The sequence below is a fragment of the Rosa chinensis genome, chromosome 2 (genome assembly GCF_002994745.2).
Source record: "Rosa chinensis cultivar Old Blush chromosome 2, RchiOBHm-V2, whole genome shotgun sequence".
NCBI lineage: Eukaryota > Viridiplantae > Streptophyta > Magnoliopsida > Rosales > Rosaceae > Rosa > Rosa chinensis.
In genome coordinates, this window is record NC_037089.1 from 53,602,855 (window position 1) to 53,618,297 (window position 15,443).

Sequence of the window (15,443 nt, forward strand, 5' to 3'; positions counted from 1 at the left end):
CTCCATTTGCTTTGACAGAGCGGTGACATACCGGAAAGATAACTCTATAAGGAAGAAGCATCATTACAAGTAGCACAGCATCATTAAAGTCTACTTTTAATTAGAAAGAAAAATGCAGTTTTAGTTTAGTAGTTTTTAATTGCATTTAACCAAAATGGTTAGTCTTTGGTCAAGTAGAAAATCAACCTTCATTGAATGAGGAATAGTATGTAGCAACCTTTCCCATCCACGTTCTCTTTCTACCTTTTCCACTTATTAACTTACATTAGTCATCTTAGGTGTACAGCCGCACTTGTGCTGTTGGATAATCTCATGTTATAATTCTTCTATTTCTCATCTGTGTCCTTTTTGTAATAATCATACAGAAACGATTGATCACTTATTTAAACAATATACCTTTTCATCTCAGGTTGGGTCTTCTTACTACTCGACTTTTTCTTTTTCTTTTTCAAAGAATCTTACTACCCTACCCAATCCTTTGTCTTGGGCATATTCATTTATTTCTTGGCTACAGCATATTAGTAATCTTAATTGTTCTTTTGATCTTCTTTTTTGCTAATTAGTATTCTCAGGCTCATCTTAAGGCTGTGCATCATTCTAGATAATTTCAGGCTTCTAGTGTTATTTCGAAATGTTCTCTTCTGGATTATTGTAATTTGGGGTTTAGGCACTATGTTCCCCCCCCCCCCCCCGGGTGTATTCTATGGTTTCATTAATGATTACGTTTCAAAGTTTACAGGTTCTTGAACTAATGAACTACTGAACTGTTAAACTGTTGCTGATTTGAAATTTTTATAATTATGTTATTTGATGTTTCATGCCTTTTTCATTATTGGAATGTGATATTTAATAGATTATATTGCATTGACATTCTATTAAATTGGCTTTGTGTTTGATCTTATACACCGTAAATGCAGTTTTTGTCAAGTGGTTTTGTTGTGATACTTTTTCATTATGATGGTAACGTTGATGAGTGGAAGCAATTTCAATGGAATGATCTTGTCGTTTATGTGTTTGCAGTCAATCAAACAAAATGGTACACAGGACTTATCTTCATGCCTTCAATCATTTCATTTGTATTAGAAGTTGGCTTATTTTAGATGCGTTTCAGAGTGATAGCTTTCTTGATGCCTAGGTGGTTCGCAAAGCGTTTCTTACATCCTGATATAGTTGATCAATATAGTATCATTCTTCTACGGGATGAGGACCTTGGAGTTGATAATTTCAATTCTCAACAGTATTGTAGCTGCATTTCCTTTTAGCAAAGTTAGGATGCTTGCTTGCATTTGAACTATTGTAAAACTCTGTTGCTCAAACTCTATATTGTTCTTCTTCTACAACATTTCTAGGTATGTGTCCATTGTTCGAAAGGAAGGGCTTGAAATATCACAACCGGCACTTGATTTTTCCAAGACAGAGGTGAACTACATGGAGAAACTTTGGAGAAACTTTTGAAAGATGAGGGGATTCAGAAGAAACTCAGCAAGGATATTTTGCTATATAAAGCTTATATAATCAAGATATTTGCGGAACATAGGCACAATTGGATCTCTGCAGATTTAGAGTTTTAGAAATTTGCCTAGGGCTTAGGATGCAAGTCACTGGTAAATTGTAAACTTCAGTTTATTAAATAAATTAGCTTTTTGTATCTTTTTATGATGTCACTGATATGTTTAGTTTTCCTTAATGAAACATTACTTTTATGGATCTTTTACATCACATTTTAATTTTCGGCATCTTTTGAATTCAACAGGTCAATGTCACTGACCCTGTCCAAGGTTGATCACAAGTCACTGAACATGTCACTGTCAATTGCATATCACTTGCCAAGTTACTGTTATATTCATGTCACTAGTCAGGTCACATTGCATTTCACTGCAATACAAGTCACTGGCCAAGTCACATTGCATCATTGACCATGTCACTGTTATACGCTTGTCACTGACCAAGTTACTGGCCAAGTCATATTGCATATATTCAAAGTAATCTCCTTAAGGGAAATCTAGATGAGGAGATATCCCCTCAAGACCAATATGAGTGAGGAGTAATCTCCTTAAGGAAAATCTGGATTAGGAGATATCCCCTCAAGGAAAATTTGGATGAGGACTAAAATAATTCCCTAAAGGCTAATATGTGTGAGAAGAAATCCTCTCAAGGCTAATATGGGTGAGGAGTAATCTCCTCAAGGAAAATTTGGGTGAGGAGATATCCCCTAAAAGAAAATTTGGGTGAAGAGTAAAGTAATTCCCTAAAGGCTAATCTGTGTGAGAATAAATGTAGTGACCTGAGAGGGGGGTCCCACAGCGCCGCAACCTCTAGCCAATGAGAAACCGACATGTCAAGAATGACATCTCGATGACTCATCAACCCGAAACCGCAAGGCCTTTTGGGTTTAGACTGTTGGTTCACAAAACACTTTCTTGGACAAATTATTCTAGCAACCAAACAACACAATTTCAAATGCGAAATTTAAAATGGGCTATGAGTTTTAGGCTTACAATAGGAGCCTAATTTGGAAAACAAAACACTAACTACAAATATGGGAGACGCGCCCCAGGGTTACGGGTCTCCCGGAATTTTGGTAAACGAGTAGGAAATAAATAAAAGTAAATAAATACGTGACTTTAAAATCCAACAAAGGACCAAGACCTTCTTTTGGTAAAGTTAAAGAGAAGTGTGCCAAGCCGGGCCATGTGCCTCCTCTGTGCGCTCCCCGACCACATGCTCGAAACCTGCACACTGTTGTAGGGGTGAGCTTTCGTCCTCATAGCCTAGTAAGGGCCGACCCAACCATGCTAGGTTTGAAAATAATATATTTGAAAATATTTACTACATAATATTGTGCACGTTTATCGAAAAATATTTTTAAAAGACGCAACCACAAACATTTATTCTCTTTGATAAAACATATGCAACATGCTTCACACAAGTTGGAGCTCCGAGATACTTACATACCGGCTAAACTAAAATAAATCGGTGACCGACCCGGTTCGTCTTCCTTCGAGAACCGACCAACTACTCTGTGGTCCAGGTGACTACAAGTAGCGAAAGTGTCCATTTCCTGGCCCTGAATCTCCTATGACTGGTTCACTGTCTGTACTCACCATTTCTCGACAAACATAGCAGCACGGCCCCCTCCGGAGGTTCACGGTTATTGACACCTTGTGATCCCTAGGAATCTACACGTCTAGGTCCCATTCACTTTCAGGTCACAAGTATAAACATACAATGAGTACAGTATCTCAACATGCAAGTCTAGCCTCGGTTTTCGCAATAAGCAATTATCAGTTATGGAAATACGGATATCACGAGGCATCGACTAATGAACAACCAAAAACGTATTTGCAGGCAGCTTAATATATGTATAAGCATATACATGCACAAGAAAACTACTAACAAGATAGGGAATGCTCACCTGATAGGAGCATAAAATGCGACGAATTTATAGTTTAACCCTTTACACTTTTGCTTAGTTATTTCGTTAAAAAGATCAAACTAACTTTGTTATGTTCTTAGGAGGTTTGTGGAGCAACCGTGGAGAAATAGGAGCTCAATTGTGGCAAGTTAAGGCTCGGGTGTATAGTAGTGATGCAAAAGATGAAAGATCACCATTTATACAGTCAGAAACAAGAAGGAAAGCTTGTGGAAAAATTCGTGCAAAACAGTTGCCGAGAAGCAGAAAACAGAGTACTAGAAGCTACCTTATTTTCTTCTGTATTCAGAAGGTGTTTTGAAGAACTTTCCAGTGGAATCATGAAGAAAAGCCTAGCAATATTTGAAGATCACATGTTCTACTGTAACTACAAGCAAATATTTGGTCCAGAATGATAAAGTAGAACCCGGAGGCTGTGGTCAAATTTGGTACCTCGAGAAGACTGTTTCCATCAGCTTTTCAGGAAGCTTTTTCAAGGGCTTTTCTACTGCACTTACAGCATGATACGCATAACGTTTCCCACCCATATTTGAAGTTTAGATGTTGTAGAGAATTTTAAAATCAAGAATCATCCAGAAAGGTGGCGGAATGCATAAGTTATGATGCTGCAAAGGTGAGCAGAGGATAAGAAAAATCTGGAATTTCTGACAAGTCTTATCTGCGAAGCATGTTTAAGCCGTCTTTGGAGACTTTATTGGAGCATCCTTTGGACGATTATTGTTTGGACGTCAATAAATGATGCTATAGGGTATTGTAGGCCTGAGAAATAGACAGAAAGATTGCTAGAAAGTCATTCTACAAGCCCATAAATTTGACCAAACAATAAGGAAAATCTGGAAATTTCTGACAGATTTGACTGTGAAGACTTTTCAAGGCTGTTTTTGGGAAACAAGTTGAGGGGTTTTTTAGAATATTTTTGCAGACTTTTGAAGACAAATATCAAAGCTTGTACCTGCCTGAAAATCACGTTCAAATCTGAGATGGAACCTAGTTAAGAGAGGGGCTAAAAAGGCTATCAAAAGTTAGGCAGATTCTTTGCATCTCTTGGCAGATTGTGTGTATCTATTGGCAGATTGCTTTAAGGCTTCTTGAGGACTCTTTGCTGAGTTGTTAATGAGTTGTACACATTATATAGGAGCTGTGAAGGATATAGAAGTCAAAGATTTCAGCCCAAGAAGAAGAGTTCACATTGGAGAAGTAAAAACTCAATTTAACTGCAAGAATACCCTTGAACTTGTAACTCCTATATAAAGGGCCTCCCTCCACATTTTTAAGAGAGAAGAAAAACACAGATACACACACCATCTACTGCCCTAAATCAGAGACCACAGCTCCATACTCTCCCCTCATCATAGTTCACGAAATCCCCACTCCAAGGAGAAGCCGTAGCCACCATCTTCCATCATCCTGTCGTGCTCTTGCTTTGAAGACGCCTCAAGCTTTCTTGGAGAATATTCAAAGTGAGATCGTGATATCTACTGCCCTCTACGGTTTATTCCTTTTGTACTTTTCGAGTTCAATATGTATATTTCTTCGGATTTCCAAACTATGAGCGAGTAATTTTCTATGTTGAGAACTAGTATGAAACCCTAGTTATGTGATGGATTTTTAGCTTTTGAATCTCTTCCTCAATTACAAGATTTTGTGAATGCTTTGTTTGGTTTTGTTTTATAAAATCTTTTATATGTTTATGTCTTAGATTGATCACCTAAAATATGAGCATGTAATTGGAGCTAGTTTTAAGGTGCAGTGCGTTCACGATCTTAAAACACTTAAGTAGTAAAGCCTACATGTTAGGTGAAATCAAACAAATAGAATGCATGCTAGGATGGCGTTCCTCACTAGTTTTGTACTCTAAAATCAATCTTTCCAAAGAGCTTAATGTGTTTATGTGTACTTAATGAGTTAATTTGATAGGGTAGCGTTCTACACCTTGATTGCATATAAGCAAGCTTAGGATGCAGTGCGTTCACGGTCCTAAGTAATTTTGGGAAAAATAAGGCTTTAGCGGCGATCCTAAAGTTCTTGATTGGTTTCATTCACATGTCTTAGTAATTGAAGATTAGGTTAAATTGTCTTTCTCTGATCATAACTAGTGGTGGATTACGAAGTTCTCAACGTCCATACATCTGATTTAGAATCCCTAAAATTTGCAACATTTTCTTTCTTTTATTATTGCTTGCGTTTTCAAAACCTAAACCCCCCTTTCATTTAGTTTTTGTGTCAACTTTATTTCTCTTTTCTTTCTTTAGTTTTTGATAGTTTTGTTCCATTAGTGCAATTTGTGAAAGTACCCTCAATCCCCGGACTGAACGATCCCTGCTTATCCTATACTAACAATTGTCTTTTGCAGGGTAATTTTGTGCGCTTAATTCAGGCGTACCAATTTTTGGCGCCGTTGCCGGGGATTGAAAAATCCCTAGCAAGTTGCATTAATTATTATTTTTTAATTATTTTTGTATAGTGCTTTTAAAACGTGTAAAATATTAACTTTGAGTTCTAGTTTAATTTTAAGTGTGAATCATAACGGAATAGGTGAAGGGTTCTTTTGTTAATTCTTGTCTTAACCCCCATTGTTCAGCTAGATTCATCTTAGTAAGATACGGTGTCTAGGCTGATTGGATACGAGAAGTGCTAGCAAAGGGTCTCGTCCCCTGCTAAACAAGTGAGCTGAGCTCCGCCAAAATCGTTCCTCTACTACCTGGCCGTGTCCCAATAAGAGTTATCGAATGCTTTGGGTTGAGGGCGACAATTATTAACATTTGAAACATCTTGGGCCGCATGTCCAAACCTTGATTCAAACTTAATCTCAAACTTTTTCTCTTCACATAAACCAACGTGTAATCTAACTTAAGATAGTGCTTTTCTTGAAATTCATTGTCTTGTTACACTTGTTTTTCATTCCATTACTTCTTACTAACTTCAATTTTTGTTTTGTCTCTCAATGTAATGCTGCATCAATCTTACAAGGTGTGTTCCATATGCTCCATGGTTGGTCATTCAGCAGAGACATGTACAAGCATCCGGTATGGAGGATACTATGGTCAAAATACCATGCTTGGAGGATTTCAAGACAACCAAGGGCATTGGAATAATTACTATTCACCTCCATACAGTCCAGCATGGGATAACTCTCCATATTCTTCATGGAACAACAATCCAAATATGCAGCAAGGATCTTTCAATGCGTTTGATGCTTCCCTATGTTCATACCATGATTATAGGCCACAAGCACCTCCACCTCAAAACTCAGGTATGGCTAATAATTATGATGAGATGATTAAGGCTCTAAATGCTGCAACTCAAGCTATGATTCAGGAACAGCAAGCTTTGGATGCTTCCATACAGCAAGCTCGTGAGAATGGTGATGATTGGGCAGAAACTCAAAGGCGTTGGGAGACCTTTATATCTCAAGAGCAACCTTCTACACTGATGGTAACTTTAGAGGAGTTCCCAACAACTACGGCTTTGGATCAGCCTCAAGATGAGTTCAATGATTCAAGCTATGTTGAGGATGAAATAAGGGATTTGGATGAGTCTTATGAAGAGCAACGCAATGTTGAGACATGTGAGGACTACGAACTATGTTGCATAACCGAGCTTGAAAAATGGGAAATGGAAGATCCCTTTGATGATGATGAAGATGAATCCTATCAAGGAGGAAGTAAGGATGAGCTTCATGCAAATGTGTCCCAAGTGCCTGAAACAATCATGTTACCTTATGAAGATCCAAAATCTTACGAGACCATAATGGAGGATTGCTTAAAAGAGGAGTCCATCAAGGCTTCTACATTTGGACCTTTATTGCTAGCACATGGAAGACCACATGATTCTTCAGCGCCTCATTCAAGCTCTACACATGTTCTCCCCATCCAAGCAACGTTTGAGTTTGTTGATCATGCGGAGATGGTGATATGTGAGCACCTCAAATCTGATAAGGAGGTCATTCTTGCTGTGATTGTTAAACTTAAGAAAAGATGGAGACAACGGAAGAGGAGAAAGGAAAAGAGGAGCATCAAATCTCATTTTTCCATTGCTCCCAAGTTACCTAAGTTACTTGCAAGGGACCATGCAATATCTTTGAAGAAGCTTAAGCATCTAATCGAACCGCGGCCTAAACCTCCTGATTACACTTAATTGGCAGTACACGTCAGGCTGAAAAGACGTTAAATCAAGCGCTCGTTGGGAGGCAACCCAAACTTTTTCATTTTTAATCTTATTTTTGTTAGTTCGTTTTAATGTGTTTTGTGAGTGTGCAGGTGTAAACATTAAGAAAGGCGAGGAAATCTACACTTTGCAATAGAGTGCCGGCTATGCAAGCAGTCAACTTGGGCTTGCTGCAGTTTGTAGCCAAGATGGAACCAGCAGACGTACTCATCACTTCTTTTGGAGTCCATATTGCACGGAGCTTACGTTTTGGAAGTCAAGGCCTTGTGCCTTGAAGTTGGTGTTTAACTTCAGTCTTCTCCAAAGGTCGTGAGCATTGGGAGGTCTTCAAGGGGGAGCTTTTCTATAACCTTTCTTATCTTTCTACTTGCCTTCTTTTGGATTTTCCTTCTCTATGCTTTTCTTGTGCATTGTGAGTTATATTGTCATACATTGAGGACAATGTCTAATTTAAGTGTGGGGGAGGGAAATACAAATTTGTCAATTTGTTTTTGAGTCATATATTTAAAAAAAAAAAAAATTTGTTTTTGAGTCATATATTTCAAAAAAAAAAAACAAAAAAAATAAAAAAAAAAAATATATATATATATATATATATTTCTATGTTTTGAGTCATTTGTTTTCTTTGAGTCTTAGGATGCCTTTGAACTGTCTAGGATGAGCTTATATCTCTAAAATTATGGCTAAGAGTTGATCATGAGATTAAAGATGAAAATTCGATGTTATTCTATTGTTAATAAGAATTTATGATTGATCATATGCATCTGTAGTGGATATGGCCTTGCTTACATAGTACAGATTTGAGCATGCCAGATGAGCCATTGATTCATAAAACCTATGTGAGAATTTTGTGCCTATCTCCTCTCTTTTTCGAGTGTTAATACATGCATACATGTGCAAACATGACTCTTATTTTCTTGGCGATGATTTTGTTGATCTCATTATTCCTTCATTTTGATCAATTGCATGCCATAGATTTTAATGGACTAGAGAATTTACTAGAACTCATTCTTGTGCTTTTCAAAGCTTATAGTCAATATATTTTCCTGATCTTGGAAAGGATAAAGGCAACATAGGAACTTCCACCATAGCCAAATTTAACCTGTGTCCCCATTTTGTGTACACAAGATGTGCACCCCTTAGTTCAACCCCTTTGAGCCTACATTTGAACCTTTTCTTTCATCACCCTCAATATTCCTAACCCTTGAACCTTAGAATAGTTGTATCCTTACCCTTGTTCTAAATATTTAGTGGAGTTTTAATTTTGAGACATACAAGATCAAGGTGACGTCAAGGATGATGAAAATGATGAGAAATAATAAGTGTGGGGGAAAGACTTGTCCAAACCAAAAAAAAAGTGCGACAATGAAAAATATGTGCAAGTATTTATGGATTTTAGTCCCTCCATTGCGGATAAGGAGTTTGTTTTGAAGGGAAGACCTAAGTACGATAAATTTGGTCTTTGTCCTATTTCACAAGTATTCAAAGGGAGGTTAGAATGAAGCATGGGCCCAACATAATGACATCCGGCCTCGATAAAGACACACAAAAGTTCAACGTTGCAAGATGCCTTGGTGACTAAAAGCAAGAAAGTCTCTCTACATCAACATAAAACTCTACTAAGTTTTTAGGACACTTTGTTGTTTTTCCTATTCCTTCATTTCTTGAAGCCTTAAGCCTTGGCCCCATTATAACCTGAATTAAGACCTCTTTGATCCTTGAGATGGAAAACCTTTGATCTGTGGAGATTAGTAACAAGAGTTGAGCATATGGTTTGGGTCCATTTGTGCATGCATTGATATCTTTCATGAGATCTTTAAAAATATATTCATGTTTTTCGAAGCCTTGTTTTCTATATGTGAGCTATTTGTTTGTTTTGATATATCATCTCTCACATATACTTGAGCGAATGAAAGCTTTTAAGCATGACCCTTGAATCTGAGAGAAGAAAGAGTGGATACATTGTGAGGATTTGAATCATAACTTGTCTGAAGCATGCATAGCGCCATTGACCTCACTATTGTAGCCCCCAAGTCCTACTTGTGTATATGACTAGTCATTGATCTTTATTAACCTTACAATGATCTTGTAATGATTCTAGGTTTTGTGTTTAACTTGGTGCCATAAAAGTAAGAGATTTCTGAGACGACAATGTTGAAGGGCTAGTTTGTTTTGAGTCTAGAGTCTTTTGTTTCGTTTTTATGAGTCTTGTTAGTTTTGATTTTTGCTAAGGGACTAGCAAAAGCCAAGTGTGGGGGAATTTGATAGGAGCATAAAATGCGACGAATTTATAGTTTAACCCTTTACACTTTTGCTTAGTTATTTCGTTAAAAAGATCAAACTAACTTTGTTATGTTCTTAGGAGGTTTGTGGAGCAACCGTGGAGAAATAGGAGCTCAATTGTGGCAAGTTAAGGCTCGGGTGTATAGTAGTGATGCAAAAGATGAAAGATCACCATTTATACAGTCAGAAACAAGAAGGAAAGCTTGTGGAAAAATTCGTGCAAAACAGTTGCCGAGAAGCAGAAAACAGAGTACTAGAAGCTACCTTATTTTCTTCTGTATTCAGAAGGTGTTTTGAAGAACTTTCCAGTGGAATCATGAAGAAAAGCCTAGCAATATTTGAAGATCACATGTTCTACTGTAACTACAAGCAAATATTTGGTCCAGAATGATAAAGTAGAACCCGGAGGCTGTGGTCAAATTTGGTACCTCGAGAAGACTGTTTCCTTCAGCTTTTCAGGAAGCTTTTTCAAGGGCTTTTCTACTGCACTTACAGCATGATACGCATAAAGTTTCCCACCCATATTTGAAGTTTAGATGTTGTAGAGAATTTTAAAATCAAGAATCATCCAGAAAGGTGGCGGAATGCATAAGTTATGATGCTGCAAAGGTGAGCAGAGGATAAGAAAAATCTGGAATTTCTGACAAGTCTTATCTGCGAAGCATGTTTGAGCCGTCTTTGGAGACTTTATTGGAGCATCCTTTGGACGATTATTGTTTGGACGTCAATAAATGATGCTATAGGGTATTGTAGGCCTGAGAAATAGACAGAAAGATTGCTAGAAAGTCATTCTACAAGCCCATAAATTTGACCAAACAATAAGGAAAATCTGGAAATTTCTGACAGATTTGACTGTGAAGACTTTTCAAGGCTGTTTTTGGGAAACAAGTTGAGGGGTTTTTTAGAATATTTTTGCAGACTTTTGAAGACAAATATCAAAGCTTGTACCTGCCTGAAAATCACGTTCAAATCTGAGATGGAACCTAGTTAAGAGAGGGGCTAAAAAGGCTATCAAAAGTTAGGCAGATTCTTTGCATCTCTTGGCAGATTGTGTGTATCTATTGGCAGATTGCTTTAAGGCTTCTTGAGGACTCTTTGCTGAGTTGTTAATGAGTTGTACACATTATATAGGAGCTGTGAAGGATATAGAAGTCAAAGATTTCAGCCCAAGAAGAAGAGTTCACATTGGAGAAGTAAAAACTCAATTTAACTGCAAGAATACCCTTGAACTTGTAACTCCTATATAAAGGGCCTCCCTCCACATTTTTAAGAGAGAAGAAAAACACAGATACACACACCATCTACTGCCCTAAATCAGAGACCACAGCTCCATACTCTCCCCTCATCATAGTTCACGAAATCCCCACTCCAAGGAGAAGCCGTAGCCACCATCTTCCATCATCCTGTCGTGCTCTTGCTTTGAAGACGCCTCAAGCTTTCTTGGAGAATATTCAAAGTGAGATCGTGATATCTACTGCCCTCTACGGTTTATTCCTTTTGTACTTTTCGAGTTCAATATGTATATTTCTTCGGATTTCCAAACTATGAGCGAGTAATTTTCTATGTTGAGAACTAGTATGAAACCCTAGTTATGTGATGGATTTTTAGCTTTTGAATCTCTTCCTCAATTACAAGATTTTGTGAATGCTTTGTTTGGTTTTGTTTTATAAAATCTTTTATATGTTTATGTCTTAGATTGATCACCTAAAATATGAGCATGTAATTGGAGCTAGTTTTAAGGTGCAGTGCGTTCACGATCTTAAAACACTTAAGTAGTAAAGCCTACATGTTAGGTGAAATCAAACAAATAGAATGCATGCTAGGATGGCGTTCCTCACTAGTTTTGTACTCTAAAATCAATCTTTCCAAAGAGCTTAATGTGTTTATGTGTACTTAATGAGTTAATTTGATAGGGTAGCGTTCTACACCTTGATTGCATATAAGCAAGCTTAGGATGCAGTGCGTTCACGGTCCTAAGTAATTTTGGGAAAAATAAGGCTTTAGCGGCGATCCTAAAGTTCTTGATTGGTTTCATTCACATGTCTTAGTAATTGAAGATTAGGTTAAATTGTCTTTCTCTGATCATAACTAGTGGTGGATTACGAAGTTCTCAACGTCCATACATCTGATTTAGAATCCCTAAAATTTGCAACATTTTCTTTCTTTTATTATTGCTTGCGTTTTCAAAACCTAAACCCCCCTTTCATTTAGTTTTTGTGTCAACTTTATTTCTCTTTTCTTTCTTTAGTTTTTGATAGTTTTGTTCCATTAGTGCAATTTGTGAAAGTACCCTCAATCCCCGGACTGAACGATCCCTGCTTATCCTATACTAACAATTGTCTTTTGCAGGGTAATTTTGTGCGCTTAATTCAGGCGTACCATCACCCTACCTAGAATTGGAGTGCTCGTCCACAATTAGCTTCGTTTCCGACTTTCGATACTTCTTCCAATTTCCTGGGCACACGCACGAGTCCTTTATAATAAAATTAAACCAATAAGTAACTTGACGTCATTAACTTAATCAATCAAGCACTTAAGGCATTCACTTAATTTCCTTAAAGTCCTTAAAGCCCATCAAAATATCCTTTTAACATAAAAATCTACTATCCATTCCAAAATAATCCAAATGATATTGCATTTGAACTGATTGGGATATGGAAATTATACTTAGAACTTTGACTTCATTTCTTTAACCTTTTTACTTTAGGAAAACAAATCACAATTTCCATTCCCAAACAATTCACTTAACGTAGTAAGCTCATTCTAGAGATGGTGATCACACTTCTTTCCACGTTAAAATTCTGGTCAACTGGTTTGCCCCTTTTTACTTAATCATTAAATACTAGCAAATAAATAGTAATTACCATTCCCGAATGATCACATTCTCACGATAACTTCGGGATAAGGCGACACCAGTATATTCCGACTTTTAACCTTATTTCGAGAACGTTAATCCAATATCCTAATTTAGCTCAATCAAATAAAATCCATTATTTTCATAATCAATTTCTCAAACAATTGTGATTACTTAATCTCCTTGACTTCACTCAACACATTTAGTTTTAATTCTCAATTACCACCAAAATAAACTCTTCGGCAAAAAGACATTTCCAAAATTGATATCAGATACACCATCTTAATTAACAAAACCAACTCTGTCACATTCAACCGGTTTCAATCTCAACTACCAAACTATTTAAGCATTTGACTCAAAAATGTCATCTTAAGTTAACTTCATTCAATGCATTTTCCAACCCATTCAACAACATGCTCAAATCACCCAACTCAACCACAACAATTGCAAGATCACCAAACCAGGCCCTTACCATTTCTTCTTTTCTAGGTTAGAAGCTAATTCAACGTATCTGCATTCCACCACTTTTAACCATCCACATTCCTAGCAAGCAAAACACAAGTTAACAGACATTCCTCATTCAATTTCATATCCAACAGAGTCTATGATCCTCACCTTGATCGATTTAAATCGAAACTGTCCCAGTAGCTCCTCTCTTCCCCAAAGCTTCAATTCCCTTCTTTTTCCAGATTCCATAAACCTCAATTCCAAATTAAATGGCAGTAGGTTAGGTTTTCTAATCCAAACTGAAATTGGATGTTTCAACTAAAGGAGGGTGCGACAATTACCTAATCGTGAAGACCTGGGAGTATGGCAACACGAGCGGCGGAGCTGTAGTGGCTCACGCTTCAGCGACGGCGCTTGTGGTGGTTCTGGCCGGAGCTAGAGGTCAAGATTTTTAGGACTAGTGTAAATCGTGAAACGCTGGTTCGAACTATGGAGGTGGTTTAGATCGATTTGGACTAAAGGCCGGAAAACGAGGACATGCAGAGCCGAGAGCTCAGGTGAGGCTCGAACGACGTCGGCGTAGAAAAAGAGTCTCTGGGTTTTTCTCCGCTTTTCTTGCCGAGGAGAATGACAGTGGTGGAAGGGCGAGGAAATCACCGGAAACTAGTGAGGGTCGAGCAACAGTGGAGTCGTAGTTTTGGATTGTCGCGCGCGGAGGCTGCCGGCGGTGTATGTCAACGGTAAGGCTCGGGCTTGGGTCGGATTTGGGTACTGGATCGATTGGTGGTAGCCGGAGATAGAGTTCTCCGACGATGGCAGAGAGAATGAGAAGAAGAGAGAGGTCGGGGTCGATGCATGGCTTCGATTCCTCTTCGGTTTGGTTCGGATTTAGCTATTGAGTTGATTGGTGGTGGTGGTTTTTGTGAGATGGAGGCCGGACGCTGTGTTTCCGGTGGTTGCACAGGGAAGACAAGAAAGAGATGGGTCGGGGAGAGAGTGAGGGATCTATGGTTTTCTAGTTGCCCTTGTGACGAATTACGGAAATCTCCTTGCTGATTCATTTCGGGTTTTGGGCTCGTAACTTTTCTTTTACTCGTTTTTCGTCGGAAACCTCCTAAATTATTTCTCGACTTCGCCATAGGCCCGAATGAAAGAACATTGGTCCAAAGTTTAAAATTCGGCCTAATAGGTGGTCTCGACACCAAAACAATTTCCGAAATAGATTTCGTCACTTAAATCGCCTTGCAAAAATCTTATTGGCGAAAATTTAGCTTCAAAATTTAAACGAAATTTTTCAGGACTCACAATAAATCCTCTCAAAGCTAATATGGGTGAGGAGTAATCTCCTCAAGGGAAATCTGGGTGAGGAGATATCCTCTTAAAGAAAATTTTGGTGAGGAGTAAGGTAATTCCCTAAAGACAAATATGTGTGAGAAGAAATCCTCTCAAGGCTAATATGGGTGTGAGGAGAAATCACCTCAAAACTAATATGGGTGAGGAATAATCCTCTCGAGGTGAATCTAGGTGAGTAGAAATCTCCTCGAGAGGAATCTGGGTAAGGAGCAAGAATTGAACCAATTTACCTGTGAAAGTAATTTTGATCATGTCACCTAAGATGAAGACCACAGCCGATCATGGTGAACAAGGGGTATGACCTAGAAGTTATTGATGTTAAGTCATTGAAACCATTTGATCTTCACACCATCGGAAACAAGAACATGTCAAGTCACTGGCCAATCATTGTTATATTCATGTCATTGACCATGTTACATTGTAAGTCCTTGACCATGTCACTGTTATACAAGAATGTTATACAAGTCACTGACATATTTTGGAATTTTCAAGTTATAGTTATATCTAGGTCACTGGCTAGGTAACTGTTAACTTCAAGTCACTGGCCATGCCACATTGTCATTGGTCAGGTCACTGGTCATGTCCAATGTTGATCACAAGTTAGTACCCAAGTCACTATCAATAACATGTTACTTGTCAAATCATTATTATATCCATGTTACTGACTTTGTCGATGACGTGTCAATTCCCGGCCAAGTCACTGGCGAGTGAAGTCAGTGGTCAGGTCAAGTCTCTAGTTAGTGAGGTCACTAACCAAGTAATTGTTAACCTCAAGTCACTGGCTATGTCATTGGCCATGTCACAGTCAATCCCTGACTAAGTCACTGTTAACCTCATGTCACTGTCAATCCTTGACCAAGTCATTGTTAACCTCAAGTCAACGAAAAACTCACTGATCATGTCACT

At 38.0% G+C, this 15,443-nt stretch overlaps 1 protein-coding gene across 1 annotated transcript; it reads left to right on the top strand.

The window, feature by feature from the left end:
- Nucleotides 1-4,754: 4,754 nt before the first annotated feature.
- Nucleotides 4,755-8,120, top strand: LOC112185382. The gene is made up of 2 exons (XM_040514849.1): nt 4,755-4,893; nt 5,787-8,120. Exon 2 carries the CDS (start codon nt 6,383-6,385, stop codon nt 7,568-7,570), a length of 1,188 nt encoding a protein of 395 aa, XP_040370783.1. The 5' UTR covers nt 4,755-4,893; nt 5,787-6,382; the 3' UTR covers nt 7,571-8,120.
- Nucleotides 8,121-15,443: the final 7,323 nt, after the last annotated feature.

Coding starts and splice junctions, on each gene's coding strand:
- LOC112185382 (XM_040514849.1), top strand. CDS start 6,383: ATGCTGCATCAATCTTACAAGGTGTGTTCCATATGCTCCATGGTTGGT.